This window comes from Muntiacus reevesi, chromosome 16, assembly GCF_963930625.1.
Source record: "Muntiacus reevesi chromosome 16, mMunRee1.1, whole genome shotgun sequence".
Lineage (NCBI taxonomy): Eukaryota > Metazoa > Chordata > Mammalia > Artiodactyla > Cervidae > Muntiacus > Muntiacus reevesi.
Genome location: NC_089264.1, coordinates 55,029,831 through 55,044,889, shown reverse-complemented (window position 1 = coordinate 55,044,889; position 15,059 = coordinate 55,029,831). Strand labels below are relative to the sequence as shown.

The window sequence follows — 15,059 nt, the reverse complement described above, 5'->3', positions numbered from 1 at the left end:
TCGGTGTGTATGCCCAGCAGTGGGATTGCTGGGTCATATGGCAGTTCTATTTCCAGTTTTTTAAGGAATCTCTCCACTGTTCTCCTTTGTGGCTGTACTAGTTTGCATTCCCACCAACAGTGTAAGAGGGTTCCCTTTTCTCCACACCCTCTCCAGCATTTATTGCTTGTAGACTTTTGGATAGCAGCCATCCTGACTGGTTTGTAATGGTACCTCATTGTGGTTTTGATGTGCATTTCTCTGATGATGAGTGATGTTGAGCATCTTTCCATGTGTTTGTTAGCCATCTGGATGTCTTCTTTGGAGAAATGTCTGTTTAGATCTTTGGCCCATTTTTTGATTGGGTCATTTATTTTTCTGGAATTGAGCTGCAGGAGTTGCTTGTATATTTTTGAGATGAATCCTTTGTTTCTTCATTTGCTATGATTTTCTCCCATTCTGAAGGCTGTCTTTTCACCTTGCTTATAGTTTCCTTTGTTGTGCAAAAGCTTTCAAGTTTCATTAGGTCCCATTTGTTTTTTCATAATTCTTAATGGGTCTGAATGTAGGAAATCTTTCCCTATACCTGTCACGTTGACAGCTTTTATAAAGTGTGATGAATGTGCAGTGTGATTTCTTTAAATTTTCCGTTCTCAACAATCAGTCTCACTGTTTCTCTTCCAGCACAGTCATGTTTGAAATTAAGAAGATCTGCTGCATCGGTGCAGGCTACGTTGGTGGACCCACATGTAGTGTGATTGCTCACATGTGCCCTGAAATCAGGGTGACGGTTGTTGATATCAATGAATCAAGAATCAATGCATGGAACTCTCCTGCACTTCCTATTTATGAGGTAAACCACATTAAACAGTGCATTGTTCTTATGCTCTTTGCTTTCTTACTTTTTTTGCTAATTTAATTTGCTGTAAAATTCTATGACTGTAACTGATAGAAATAAAATGGAAAAGTCTAGGTACATATTATGAACATTATAATTTTGTCAGATATGCCCAGGGAAAATGTGTAGAAAAAGTATACTGAATATTAATAATTGTTGTATTAGTGGAGTGAGATGATGAGTAATTTTCTTCTCTGTTTTCTAATTTTGTCTGTTAGTATGGCTACCATATTATAATAGTGCAATTAAAAAGTGGCATTCTGTAAAAATAAAAATAAAAAAACTGATTGTAATATTGACTCATGTAAGCCTATTATATTTTTGGATTATTGTATTTATATCAGATAAACCTTGAATGAATAAATGGTGTCTTTCATGTTCAGTGTTCACTATCACAAATTTGTTTAAATTGGAACTTCAGTATTTCTTTAATTTAGAGAACTCACAGTTAGGAAACTGTGTCCCTATTTTATTAAGTAAGGTTTCATTTTAAAAAGTTTTCATAGTAAAGAGTTCATGATATTATCCTTTTGAAAGCCAACAGAGAAGCATTTGAAAATTTTGAGGATAGCATTTTTCTCCAACATCAATATATTCTTTTTTTTTTTCCAGAAAAGTTTTGTTATTTATAAGACTGTTATCAACTCTAGTCTTTAAACAGTCTTTAGAAGGGGAAATCTCTGTAAGATAAATCTGCCTGCTCTTTATAGGTCTATGAACAGAAATCCATGATTTGTTAATATCTAAGTCAGACTTAGAATTTTTTTAAAAGCCCTCTGTGTATGTGGTAGCTTCTCTTTGTGCTTTACCCTTTCTTCCTCTACCAGATGAACTTCCCATAATACTTCTTTAAATACCTCAGTGTGATAGCATTTCTTTCCCTGGTATATAACAGTGCTACTATTTGGTTTGTGGGAATTTTTAAAAGCATTTTGGAAAGATAACTTGATTAAAAGTTTAAGAATTCTGATATCCATTAAAGAGCTGGAAGTCATCTGAAATCTTGTGAACCATATCTATATCCAGTCATTCAGTTGATTACTGAATTACTATTACATAATTATTATGCCAGCATAATTTTTCAAAAACAAAGTATAACAGAATGGCTAAAACTATGACTGCCGACAATGCCAAGTGTTGACAAGGATTTAGGGCAGTTGGAATTTTATGCACTGCTATTGTTTAGTTGCTGCTCCTGCTGCTGCTGCTAAGTCGCTTCAGTCGTGTCCGGCTCTGTGCGACCCCATAGACGGCAGCCCACCTGGCTCTCCCGTCCCTGGGATTCTCCAGGCAAGAACACTGGAGTGGGTTGCCATTTCCTTCTCCAATGCATGAAAGTGAAAAGTGAAAGTGAAGTCGCTCAGTTGTGACTGACTCTTCGAGACCCCATGGACTGCAGCCCACCAGACTCCTCCGTCCATGGGATTTTCTGGGCAAGAGTCCTGGAGTGGGGTGCCATTGCCTTCTCCATGTTTAGTTGCTAAGTTGTGTCAAACTCTCTGTGACCCCATGGACTGCAGCCCACCAGGCTCCTCCGTCCATGGGATTTTTCTGGGCAAGAGTACTGGAGTGGGGTGCCATCGCCTTCTCCATGTTTAGTTGCTAAGTTGTGTCAAACTCTCTGTGACCCCATGGACTATAGCTTTCCAGGCTCCTCTGTCCATGGGATTTCCCAAGCAAGAATACTGGAGTAGGTTGCCATTTTCTTCTCCAGGGATCTCCCCAACCCAGGTATCAAACCCACGTCTCCTGCATTGCAGGCAGATTTTTTACCACTGAGCCACCAAGAAAACCCTTACACACTGCTGATCAGAACATAAATTGGTACATCCAGTTTGTAAAATTTTTAGCAGTAATTATTAAAACTGAAAATATGCATAGCCTGGCTTAGGAATTCCACTTCAAGGTGTGTATGCAACAGAAAAGCATACATATATGCACCAAAAGACAGTATTATTAACAGTGCTATTCATAATAACCCCAAATGGGAAACACCCTACATATTAATTAGCAATAGAATGGATACATAAACTATAGTATAATTTTATAATAAAATACAATAATACATTGAAAAATCGATGAAACTACTCCTGCATGCAAGCATATGTTTAAATTCTCATAAAAGTAACAAGTCATTGGACACAAGATAGTCCATACTGTGTATCCCATTTATATAAAGTTCAACTATAGATATACTGGTCAGGTGATAGAATTCAGCATGATGGTAGTGTGAGGGGTTGTAGTTACTAAAAGAGGACATACTGCAGGCTCTGATTTAATGTTTTTTTGGTTTTGTTTTTTGACCCAGCCAGGCTTGTAGGACCTCAGTTCCCCAACCAAAGACTGGACCCAGACCACAGTAGTAAAGATTCAGAATCCTAACCACTAGACCACCAGGGAACTCCCCTGTTAATATTCTCCCAGTTCTTGTATGGATAGTGATTACACAAGTGTGTTCACTTCTGAAAACTGAGCACTTTTCTGTGCTGAAGTATATGTACTGTTTAAAACTTCTTTTTTTACTTCACTAAAATTTTTACTTAAAGATTATATCGAATGAGAAGAAGTATAAGCTATCTATAATATATTGGATTTAGATATTTTTTCTTGGAGAAAACAAAAACATTAGTTGATCAGAAGGCATGTTCCCTAGTTAGATTCTTATTATTAGGACTGTTAAAAAAAATAATTTTATGTATTTATTTATTGACTGTGCTGGGTCTCTGCTGCTGCCAAGGTTTTTCTCTAGCTGGGACGAGCGAGGGCCACTCCCTAGTTGGGATGCGTGAGCTCTCAGAAGTGGTTCCCAGGCTCTAGAGCACGGGGTCAGTAGTCGTGGTGCGTAGGCTTAACTACTCCATGGCAGGTGGGGTGTTTCCAGACCAGGGTTCGAACCCTTGTTCCCTGCACCGGCAGGCAGATTCTTTAGCCACCAGGGAAACCCAGTTGTTGCTCCGTTGCTAAGTCATGTCCGACTCTTTGAGACTCCGTGGAAGACCAGTGCCATTTCTGTTATCTGAAATTTGAAGCTCTTTTGCCCGAGACTTCAGTGCTATAAATTAAAGATAGTGTGTTCCACAGATACAGAAAACTTGTGATTACCAAAGGGGAAAGGGAAAGGGGGAGGGGCAAATTAGAGATATAACAGAATTAACAGATATAAACTATGTGAAGTAGATAAGCAACAAAATTATCCTGTATAGCACAGGGAATTATACCCATCATCTTGTAACAACCTACAATGGAGTATAATCTACAAAAGTACTGAGTCACTATAATATAGACCTGAAAGTAACACAATATTATAAAATTAACTATACTTAAAATAAATAACAACCAAAAACCCAAAATAAAAGTAACAGCCACAAAAAAGTGAGAGGGTGATCTCAACTTGCCGTGTTATACTTTTGTTGCTTTTTTGAAAAATTAAAAGTTAAATTTCTCCCCAAAAAAGCAGTATGTTCTACATTGATATTGAATCCAACTGGGATATATACTTAGATAAAAAGAATTAAGATCTAAGATGATTTTTTTTCCATATCTTACGTGTTTTTTCTCAATAACCTACCAAAAAATCAAAAGTCTTTCTTCTTGTTTCGCACTTTCATTTCATAAATTTTTTCTTCTTTAAGTCTCTTTAAATCGAATCTAAAAGATTTGAAAGTCTGTCTAGCACTGGTGCCCATTAGAACAACGTTTGAGCTCTCAGAACTCTAACATCCCGTAATTGTATTGGCTTTATTTTAAGTTGTAATTCTTTGGTCTTCATAGTCTTGTTTTAATCTCATTTTTAATATATCTACTCCAGAACATTAGATGATGATGAGCTAAGCAGCTATTTTAGTTCTGTACTAGTTACTGTAGCTTGCAAAGAAATAGAGTCTTTCGATAAAACCCAGCTGACTTTGGAGGTTAAAAACATGGCACTGCTACTTTAAAATTCTAGAAGGAATCTTCTTATAACAAGAAGATGCTTGTTTTAACAAGCAGAATGGTTTTCCTCTTAGCAAGTAAATGACTTTAGGCTTATAATTTTCCTATGTCTTTCTTAGACATCAGTTGTTAAAAGACACCTGCTGAAGGAATTTGTAAACCGGAAGAAAATAAATGATTTCGGTAGCATTGTGTATTTAGAAAAGAACAAAAACTGGGGGGAGAAAAATGGGAAAATGAGCCATGTGACCCAATTATCCATTTTCAAATATATGCTAGGCCTTTGTTCCATTTTTTATTTCTTTATTTTGTGTTGTAAAACTATTCCTACACATTTCCTTGGCCATTTTGAAGGTGTGAATGTTAGGTGAAATGTCAAATAGGGAGAACTGTAAAAGAAGAACAACAAATGACAAGTCTAACCAGAGTTCATGCTGTTTTATGAATTCCTTTACTGAGTAGCTTATACATATTGTTACCAGTTGTGACTTTACACTGACCTATCTTGGACAAGGCAGAGAAATATTTTATTTTTGGAGAAACTTTAGATACCTTTGCAGTCAACTTCCTCCTTACATCTCTATCCTATAATGCATTTAAAATATGCAACCATGCCCCCCTGGTGGCGCAGTGGTGAAGAGTCCACCTGCCAGGGTAGGGGACGCAGGTTCAATCCCTGGCCCAGGAGGACCCCGCGTGCCATGGAGCAGCTAGTCCCAGGTGCCACAACTACTGAGCCTGTGCTCTGGAGCCCAGGAGCCGGGACTGCTTCAGCCCTAAGCCCCGGAGACTGTGGTCTGCGGCAGGGGAGGCCACTGCAGTGAGATGCCCAGGCGCCCCAGCTGGAGCGTGGCTCCCACTTGCAGTGGGACCTGGTGCAGCCAAAACTAAATAAAATTAAAAGAAAAAGAATATTTCTTTAAAAAAATAAATAAAATATACAAGCAGATATTTGTTTTCAATGATACTATTAAAGTTTATGGTATTGATTTTTCTTTGTAAATACCAAATTTTCATATCAGAGAGACCTGGTGATTTATGTTTAAATCCTGGTCACTGATAGAGAAATGATAAATCATATGTAATTATCATATTTAATGAGCTCTCTTGAATACACAGCTTCCTTGAGAGTCATTCCATCCTCACTCCACTCACTCTGAGACTCACTAGATTAGAGGAATTTTTTTTTTACTTCGCCCTGAGGCTTGTGTCCTATCTTTTTGCCTTTTCATACTCTTCATGAGGTTGTTAAAGATAATCACGAAGGTGTGATCACTCACCTAGAGCCAGACATCCTGAAATGCGAAGTCAAGTGGGCCTTAAGAAGAATCACTACGAACAAAGCCAGTGGAGGTGGTGGAATTCCAGTTGAGCTATTTCAAATCCTAAAAGATGATGCTGTGAAAGTGCTGCACTCTATATGCCAGCAAGTTTGGAAAACTCAGCCGTGGCCACAGGACTGGAAAAGGCCAGTTTTCATTCCAATCCCAAAGAAAGAAAATGCCAAAGAATGTTCAAACTACTCCACAATTGCACTCATCTCACACGCTAACAAAGTAATGCTCGAAATTCTCCAAACCAGGCTTCAGCAGTACGTGAACCATAAAATTCCAGATGTTCAAGCTGGATTTAGAAAAGGCAGAGATCAAATTGCCAACATCTGTTGGATCATAGAAAAAGCAAGAGATTTCCAGAAAAACATCTATTTCTGCTTTATTGATTATACCAAAGCCTTTGACTGTGTGGATCATCACAAACTGTGGAAAATTCTGAAAGAGATGGGAATACTAGACCACCTGACCTGCCTCTTGAGAAATCTGTATGCAGGTCAGGAAGCAACAGTTAGAACTAGACATGGAACAAAGGACTGGTTCCAAATCGGGAAAGGAGTACATCAAGGCTGTATATTGTCAACCTGCTTATTTAACTTATATGCAGAGTACATTGTAAGAAGTGCTGGGCTGGATGAAGCACAAGTTGGAATCAAGATTGCCAGAAAAAATATCAATAACCTCAGATATGCAGATGACACCACAGTTATGGCAGAAAGTGAAGAAGAACTAAAGAGCCTGTTGATGAAAGTGAAAGAGGAGAGTGAAAATGTTGACTTAAAACTTAACATTCAGAAAACTAAGATCATGGCATCTGGTGCCATCACTTCATGGCAAATAGATGGGGAAACAGTGGAAACAGTGACAGGCTATTTTGGGGGGCTCCAAAATCACTGCAGATGGTGACTTCAGTCATGAAATTAAAAGACGCTTACTCCTTAGAAGAAAAGTTATGACCAACCTACACAGCTTATTAAAAAGCAGAGACATTACTTTGCCAACAAAGGTCTGCCTGGTCAAAACTATGGTTTTTCCAGTAGTCATGTATAGATGTGAGAGTTGGACTGTAAAGAAAGCTGAGCACCAAAGAATTGATGCTTTTGAACTGTGGTGTTGGAGAAGACTCTTGAGAGTCTCTTGGACTATAAGGAGATCCAACCAGTCCATCCTAAAAGAAATCAGTCCTGAATGTTTACTGGAAGGACTGATGCTGAAGCTGAAACTCCAATACTTTGGCCACCTGATGCGAAGAACTGACTCATTGGAAAAGACCCTGATGCTGGGAAAGATTGAAGGCAGGAGAAGGGGACGACAGAAGATGTGATGGTTGGATGGCATCACCGACTCAGTGGACAAGTGTTTGAGTAAACTCCGGGAGTTGGTGATGGAGTTGGTGATGCAGCACGGCCTGGCGTGCTGCAGTCCATGGGGTCGCCAAGAATCAGACATGAATGAGAGACTGAACTGACTGACTAACTGAGGCTTGTGTGATCCAACCAGGGTTTGAATCCAGGCCCTCAGCACTCAGAATCCTAACCACTGGACCACCAGGGAATTCCCCAAGGGAAATATTTAGATAGAAAAATGATCAGACTTGACTGTTGATTATATAAAAGGATGAAGAAGAGGACCGAACCTAGAATGATATTTAAGAATTCAGGGCTGGGAATTCCCTGGTGGTCCAGTGATTTAGGTCTTCTCCCCTTCACAGCCGTGGCCTGGGTTCAATCCTTGGTTGGAGACACATGCTGCAAGGCATGGCCAAAAAGAAAAAAGAAAAAAAATTCAAGGCTGAAGATGGAAAGTTAAGATTATCCAGGTATTAAAAAATGTATTATGCAGGCAGTACTAAAATCAGAGTAGTTTAGCTCTCTCAGGAAGGGCCTATAGTCAGAACAGAGCATGAGTCAAGGGCAGAACCCTGGAAAATACCAATGTTTGATGGTGGGTGGAGGAAGAAATGCCTTAGAGAAGCTATGAAGAGCAGTTTAGAGAAGGTGAACCAAAAGCCAGAAGAGTTTTAGTAGTGCAAACTCCATAAAGAAGTATGTCTTGATTATGAGTGACTAACACAGTGACCAGTACTCAGTAACTGCTTGATAAGTATTTGCTGAGTGAATAAGCTGTCAATTATGACAGAAACAGGAGGAACAAGAGATGAGACATGTTCTTGAAATTCAATATTATGGGGGCCATTGCAGCTTTTACAAGAACAATTACAAGTGGTAGGAGACTGGAGAAGTAAGAGTGTAGAAAAGGAATGACTCTTAAAAAGTTTAATAAGGAAATAAAGGTGGTGGTCACTGGAGAGGGACATGAGGTAAAGACAGTGATTTTTTTTAAATTTATATTTTTTTTTCTGGTTGATAGAGAATCAAGCATGTTAATAAACTAAGGTAGACAAATCACATAGAGAAGGAAAGGCCAAAAGTATAAGAAGAAAGGAGCTAGTTTGTTCCATCAGTTATGATGGAATAAAGTCTAGAAAAATAGCAAAGATGATGAGATCAAAAGCACATGAAGAGGAATTTGCCCTGAAAGTCCGCTTCTCAGAAATTGGAGGGACGTAAACAAGGATGGGGCTTCCCAGGTGTGTCAGTGGTAAAGAATCCACCTGCCAGTTCAAGAGACTAGGGTTTGATCTCTGGGTTGGGAAGATGTCCTGGAGAAGGAAATGGCAACCCGCTCCAATATGCTTGCCGGCAAAATCCCATGGAAGGAAGAGCCTGGCAGGCTACAGTCAGTGGGGTCAGACAGGACTGGGCACGCAGGCATGAAAATAAGAGTGGATAAAGATACTGTTTTGTTGGTGGGAACAGGAAATAAAAGTGACTGGAACATTGGTCGATCTCAGTTGTTACAACGTGGGAGGTACAGTCCTCTGAAGAACCTGTAGTGTAGGTTGGAGCAGGAATCTCAGAATGAGAGGACAAGTAAAAAGATTACCAAACTACATTGAAAAACTCAGCTACATGTATTTAGGGTCCGCAAAGTTGTGCTCATTGTGATTTTTTTCCCCTGATGGTCCAGTAGTTAGTGTTATAGGTTTATATTTTATGTGTCAAAGTTATATTAATAAAAAAGTAGTCATTTTTACTGCCTAAGAAGGAAATAGTAATGACCATCAGATGAAATTTGGTAATAAGGTATTCATGTTTTTACTCAGAGAACAGAATAGTAGATTCTATTAATATTTAACAATGAAAACATTTTGTGTTACCATATTTATTAAATAGTTATTACTTCTATGTTAATTTTGTTCATTTAAAAAATCCATTTAATAACTACTTCTAAAAAACCAAACTGGATAATTTGCTTCGCTTTTTCTGAATAAAACAAAAGCTAATTTTATCCTATGAAAGTTTTTTCACTAGAAAGTACCATATAAATTCGAAATACTAATTATGATAATTATATAATAAACCTAATAAGAAGTAGAACCTATATTATTAACTGCTTCTGGATCTGTTTTGGATATCTACAAATATCACGTTGATTTTAATGGAATAATGTAGTTGTTCATGTTGAGGTCTTATTAAGACTTACTACTATACATAGAGAAGGAAATGGCAACCCACTCCAGGATTCTTGCTTGGAGAATTCCATGGACAGAGGAGCCTGGTGGGCTATAGTCCATTGGGTTGCAGAGAGTCGGACACGACTGAGTGAGCACATGGATAAACAATAAGATCCTACAGTGTAGCACAGGGAATGATATTCAATACCTGGTGATAAACCATAATAGAAAAGAATAGGAAAAAAAAGGTCTGTGTATGTACTGAATATGTATGTAATGAATATAACTGAATCACTTTGCCGTACAGCAGAAATCAACACGACATTGTAAATCAACTATATGTCAATAAAATAAGTTAAAAAACAAATAAATAAAAATACATTTCTCTTAAATATAAAAAAAAGACTGTAAATTCTGCATTGCTCTGATTTTAGGTTACTTTAATTTAAATATTGGAAGATTGTATATAGGATTGAATTAAATCTTCTCTGTAAAATTCCAACTTCATAACCTTTTGGTCTAATTTTCTAGAGCCTAGTCAAAATAAGGAAACAGTTGCTATAATTGGTGACACCAGGGATTTCCCTGGCTGTCCAAGGGTTAAGACTCCACACTTACACTGCAGGGGGCAAGGGTTTGATCCTGGTCAGGAAAGTAAGATCCTGCATGCCATGTAGACAAAAAAAAAAAGAAATTTCTTGAACTGAATAAAAATGAAAATATAACATATCAACTTAAAAAATTATATGGGAAAAGTAACAATTTTTTTGATAGACATGTTTCTTATAATAGGACTTAGAAAAATTGTAAATTTATGCATGTATAAATAGTGACTATTTCACAGCTAGTCTGAATGGCCTGTGTTCTATGACCTGGATTCATGGGAGTAAAACCTGCATTCATAATGACGATGCAAAATCAAATGTTTGCTTGAAATCTTGAAAGACTTTGACTTTGCTGATGATTGTGTGATACTTGGCGTTAACTGTTAACTCTTATGAAATAGTCTGGAACGTGGTCAACAATGAAATGCATTAAGCTGATCTACTGCTTTAATTGTTCCAAGTTCAGTTTTTCTTTATATGTTATCTTACATAATGTGCAGTAGATGGCCTTTGATACCAGTTTGGTCTTTGAGTTTTCTACAGAGGTGTTATTTGAGAGCAAATCTAGACCTTTAAATTACAACATGACCTTTCCCTTAATGAATGCAATGTATACTATTGGGTTATCTCATCTGGCTGGTAAAATGTATGTGCAACTTCTCTTCTTTTTTCTTTTTAGCCAGGACTAAAAGAAGTGGTAGAATCCTGTCGAGGAAAAAATTTATTTTTTTCTACCAATATTGATGATGCCATTAAGGAAGCTGATCTTGTATTTATTTCTGTAAGTATTTTCCTTTGCTGTGTGAGTTAATGTATTCTTGCCTATATAGAAGTTTCATTGTGTTTTAATAATAAATCCAGTGCTATTAAGCCATAGCATTACTTAGTATAAAGTTGTCCAGTTGAATTTTGATTATCACTAACTTTGTCCAACACGTCACCAAACTCTGTGGTCATCTGATCATTTCAGATCATTGAATAAATAAGTTCAGAGAAAGTTCTAGTCTGAGATCTAGAATTAGGAAGCGTTGATAACTTGTGAGCAGATATGGTGATAGTATATGTATTTCATTGTTTCTTGGTTCCACTGTTTGGTGTAGGTACAGTAAAAAGAATCAGGTAAAGTTTGCTGCAACTGTACCACCCTCTCCTCTCTAGATGAATTTATATTCCAAAAATCATTTTAAATTAATTATTTAGAACTTGGCATATCTTGATTAGGTGGTTAGGCTAGTCCATAAATAACTTCAGTTCATAATAGAACTTAGCTGTTGTACTTTTGTAATTAAAAAAGTAGAATCAATGCTTGGGAATACACTCTGCTAATCCAATATGTCAACCAAGGTAGCTTTTTTCTTGCTGTTCTGATAACTCAAATATTCTGTGTGTGATGGTATAGTTATCACCAGGTGGTAGCTGAGCTAGGGTGTTGTATGACTTAAGACCTTTATAGCGTTATGGAGTAAGGGGAAAGACAGTGGTATGAGCTTGGACTGGGTTCCATGAGATAAAGAAACACCAGGGGCTTCCATAGAGTAGAGATGATGTTGAATTGACTATGTGTATCGGGGCAAAAGCAGTACTGTGAAGAAATATATGAACTCCAGGAGAAAGTAGTAATGAAATCCTTGGTGAAACTGTGCCATGAATTCAGTCTTTCTTTTTAAAAATTACTTCAGAGGAACTGGTGCCAGTTTTGTGACTCACCTACCCTTTGCTCAAGCTTGCAGGTTCAGTTCAGTTCAGTCGCTCAGGGTAGAGGCATAGAAAAGGAGAAATTGTTTGGGCGTATCTAGATGCTTGGAGAAAATCAAGAAGTTACCTTAGTCCAGCATTTGGATAACTACAACCTAGAATGGGAATAGGGGACTTTTCTGTAAGAAAAAGAAATTTTTTTTTAAAAAAGAATCTATTCTTAAGGCAATAGAGTTCACCTTAGCGTGTTCTGACAAAGATAGCTGATTATACACTCGCTTCTCTGCCAGTCTAGCCAGAGCTCCCTTGACTCCCTTGAGTCTTCCCAAGCTATTGCTTTGTGTGCCTGTTAGAGTTATTATTGTGGTATGACTCCTACCTAGTTTCCATTTTTCTCTGCATCAGTTTTTTTTTTTAAACTCTGCTTGTTGTATACTTTTCATTATGAAAAATAGCAAACATGCAAAAGATGAAACCAACAATATACTGAACCCCTACTTACCCACTCTCCATTGTCAATAGTCATCGTGGTCTTTTGTGTTTTTTGTTTTTATAATTTTCTGGCTGCCCCTTGGGGTGTTGATCCCCCAACCAAGGATCAAACCCACACCCCCTGCAGTGGAAGAATGGAGTCTTAACCACTGGACCACCAGGGGGGGTCCCCAATCTTCTTCATACTTCTCTCCCATCCTAGATTACCCAAATTATTTTTAGGTGAATTCCAGGTAGGAATAGTTTTACGCTATGAATCAGTTTTCAGTTGTTATCTTTAGAGCTTCTTTACCTGGGGAAACCGTCTGATCATCCCACATCTCCAGCATGTCCCACACTGTCTTATCAGTCGTTTTCGCTCTTCTGTGCTTCTGCACCCTGACTTCCATACCTAAGTCTTTTCCCAAGTTGTTCCATGCATACACACAAATTTCCCTCATGCTTTTTTTTTTCATTTATTTTTATTAGTTGGAGGCTAATTACTTCACAACATTGCAGTGGGTTTTGTCATACATTGACATGAATCAGCCATGGAGTTACATGTATTCCCCATCCCGATCCCCCCTCCCACCTCCCTCTCCACCCGATTCCTCTGGGTCTTCCCAGTGCACCAGGCCCGAGCACTTGTCTCATGCATTCCCTCATGCTTTTCACACCTCATCTAAATCTTCATATTTTGATTTATTTTGTTTTCATTGTTTTATTTGCTCTCCCATGAAGTTATAAGTTTGTCAAGAGAAGAAAATTGATGCTACTTACTGGTTCAAAAGTTATTCCTATATAGACGTTTAGACTTTGCAGAGTATTTTCACTTTTATGTGAATGTTCTGAAACTCATGTGTTAGAGTTTAGAGAATGTGTTATTCTCATTTTCCAATGAGGTTGTTGAGACAAAGGCAGCCATACTTCTCCATGGTTACATGGTACAGCTAAGTCAAAACTAAATGCCTGGACTCTGAACTCATGGTTTATTTTTCTTTCTTTATGATAGTCTTTGTTTGCATACTATTCTGTATCCTGGAGGTGCTAGATAATATCTAGTTCTAAATAGCCAACAAAGCATTTGTGAATGACACTTGCAGACATTTATAAAAACTTATTGACATAGGTCTATAAAAAAGGAGAGTAAAAGGAGTTTTAAGTTTAGTTTTAAAGACTAGGGTAATATGTTACATATAATCAGGAGAAGAAGAGAAAACTTACATTTCATTTCAGTCCATGAATTCCTTTTTGGAGTCTCCTTCATCTTTATATCTCCAGTCTTAGCTTAGTGAAGTGAAAGTGAAAGTCACTCAGTCGTGTCCGACTCTTTGTGACCCCATGGATTATACAGTTTTTGGAATTCTCCAGGACAGAATACTGAAGTGGGTAGCCTTTCCCTTCTCCAGGGGATCTTCCCAACCCAAGGATCCAACCCAGGTCTCCTGCATTGCAGGAGGATTCTTTACCAGCTGAGCCACAAGGGAAGCCCAAGAATACTGGAGTATTCTTGAAGGGGTAGAGAAGCCTACCCCTTCTCTAGCAGATCTTTCCAACCCAAGAATCAAACCGGAGCCTCCTGCATTGCGGGTGGATTCTTTACCAACTGAGCTATGAGGAAGGCCATATGAGCTATGAGGGAAGCCCAGTCTTAGCTTAGACCCTGCCTATCCTGCTATCCTGACTCTGACACATATATAGTAGCTTCTCAATAGAAATGTAGAAAGGTAATGAGTGAGTTCTCCAGGTACTGCAAGCTGTTCCCTAAAGTATTATATTTATAAAGTGTATTATTTCCGTGGAACTAATAGAGGGTGAAAGCAGGGCTACTGATGTTGTTAACTTCCCACTTGACTAGTCAATTGACGGTCCAGGATGTATCTTGATTATCAGTGAACACTTCACAGATACTTTGTTCTTAATTCCGTGTACTTTCATCAGGTGAACACACCAACCAAAACCTATGGAATGGGAAAAGGCCGTGCAGCAGATCTGAAGTATATTGAAGCTTGTGCTAGACGCATCGTGCAAAACTCACACGGCTACAAAATTGTGACTGAGAAAAGCACGGTCCCAGTGCGGGCAGCAGAAAGTATTCGTCGAATATTTGATGCAAACACAAAACCCAACTTGAATTTACAGGTAAGAAAAAGGAAGCATCCGGATCTGGCCTTCTCATGTAAGCATCAGTGCTTCGAGTTGTCCGTAATTAATCCCAGCTTGAAACGTTCCTTTGCGTTGGGATTCCAGGTGCTGTCCAACCCGGAGTTCTTGGCAGAGGGAACGGCCATCAAGGACCTGAAGAACCCCGACAGGGTGCTGATTGGAGGGGATGAAACCCCAGAGGGCCAGAGGGCTGTGCAGGCGCTGTGTGCCGTGTATGAGCACTGGGTTCCCAGAGAAAAGATCCTCACCACCAACACTTGGTCTTCAGAGCTTTCCAAACTGGTTCGTATGGAGCACTCAACGCTCTGTTAAATTTAAGCCAAGGGCTTACTTCTCTTACCCCTGATAAGCTACCTAGGGAGTTTCTTAATAAAAACATATGCTTATGAAGGTAATATTCTTGTATATTATGAAATAATTTCACAAGGGGATCAAATATTTGGGTATAAAATATTTTAGAATAT

General features: G+C 38.4%; 1 protein-coding gene across 1 annotated transcript in view; it reads left to right on the top strand.

Annotated features, from left to right (window-relative positions):
* Nucleotides 1–15,059, top strand: part of UGDH (UDP-glucose 6-dehydrogenase) — a 33,278-nt gene that overhangs the window by 8,788 nt on the left and 9,431 nt on the right. The window contains exons 2-5 of the mRNA XM_065907488.1: nucleotides 664–832; nucleotides 10,943–11,044; nucleotides 14,371–14,571; nucleotides 14,680–14,877. Coding sequence (XP_065763560.1) covers nucleotides 671–832; nucleotides 10,943–11,044; nucleotides 14,371–14,571; nucleotides 14,680–14,877 — 663 coding nt within the window. The 5' untranslated portion in view covers nucleotides 664–670. The remainder of the gene's footprint in view (nucleotides 1–663; nucleotides 833–10,942; nucleotides 11,045–14,370; nucleotides 14,572–14,679; nucleotides 14,878–15,059) is intronic.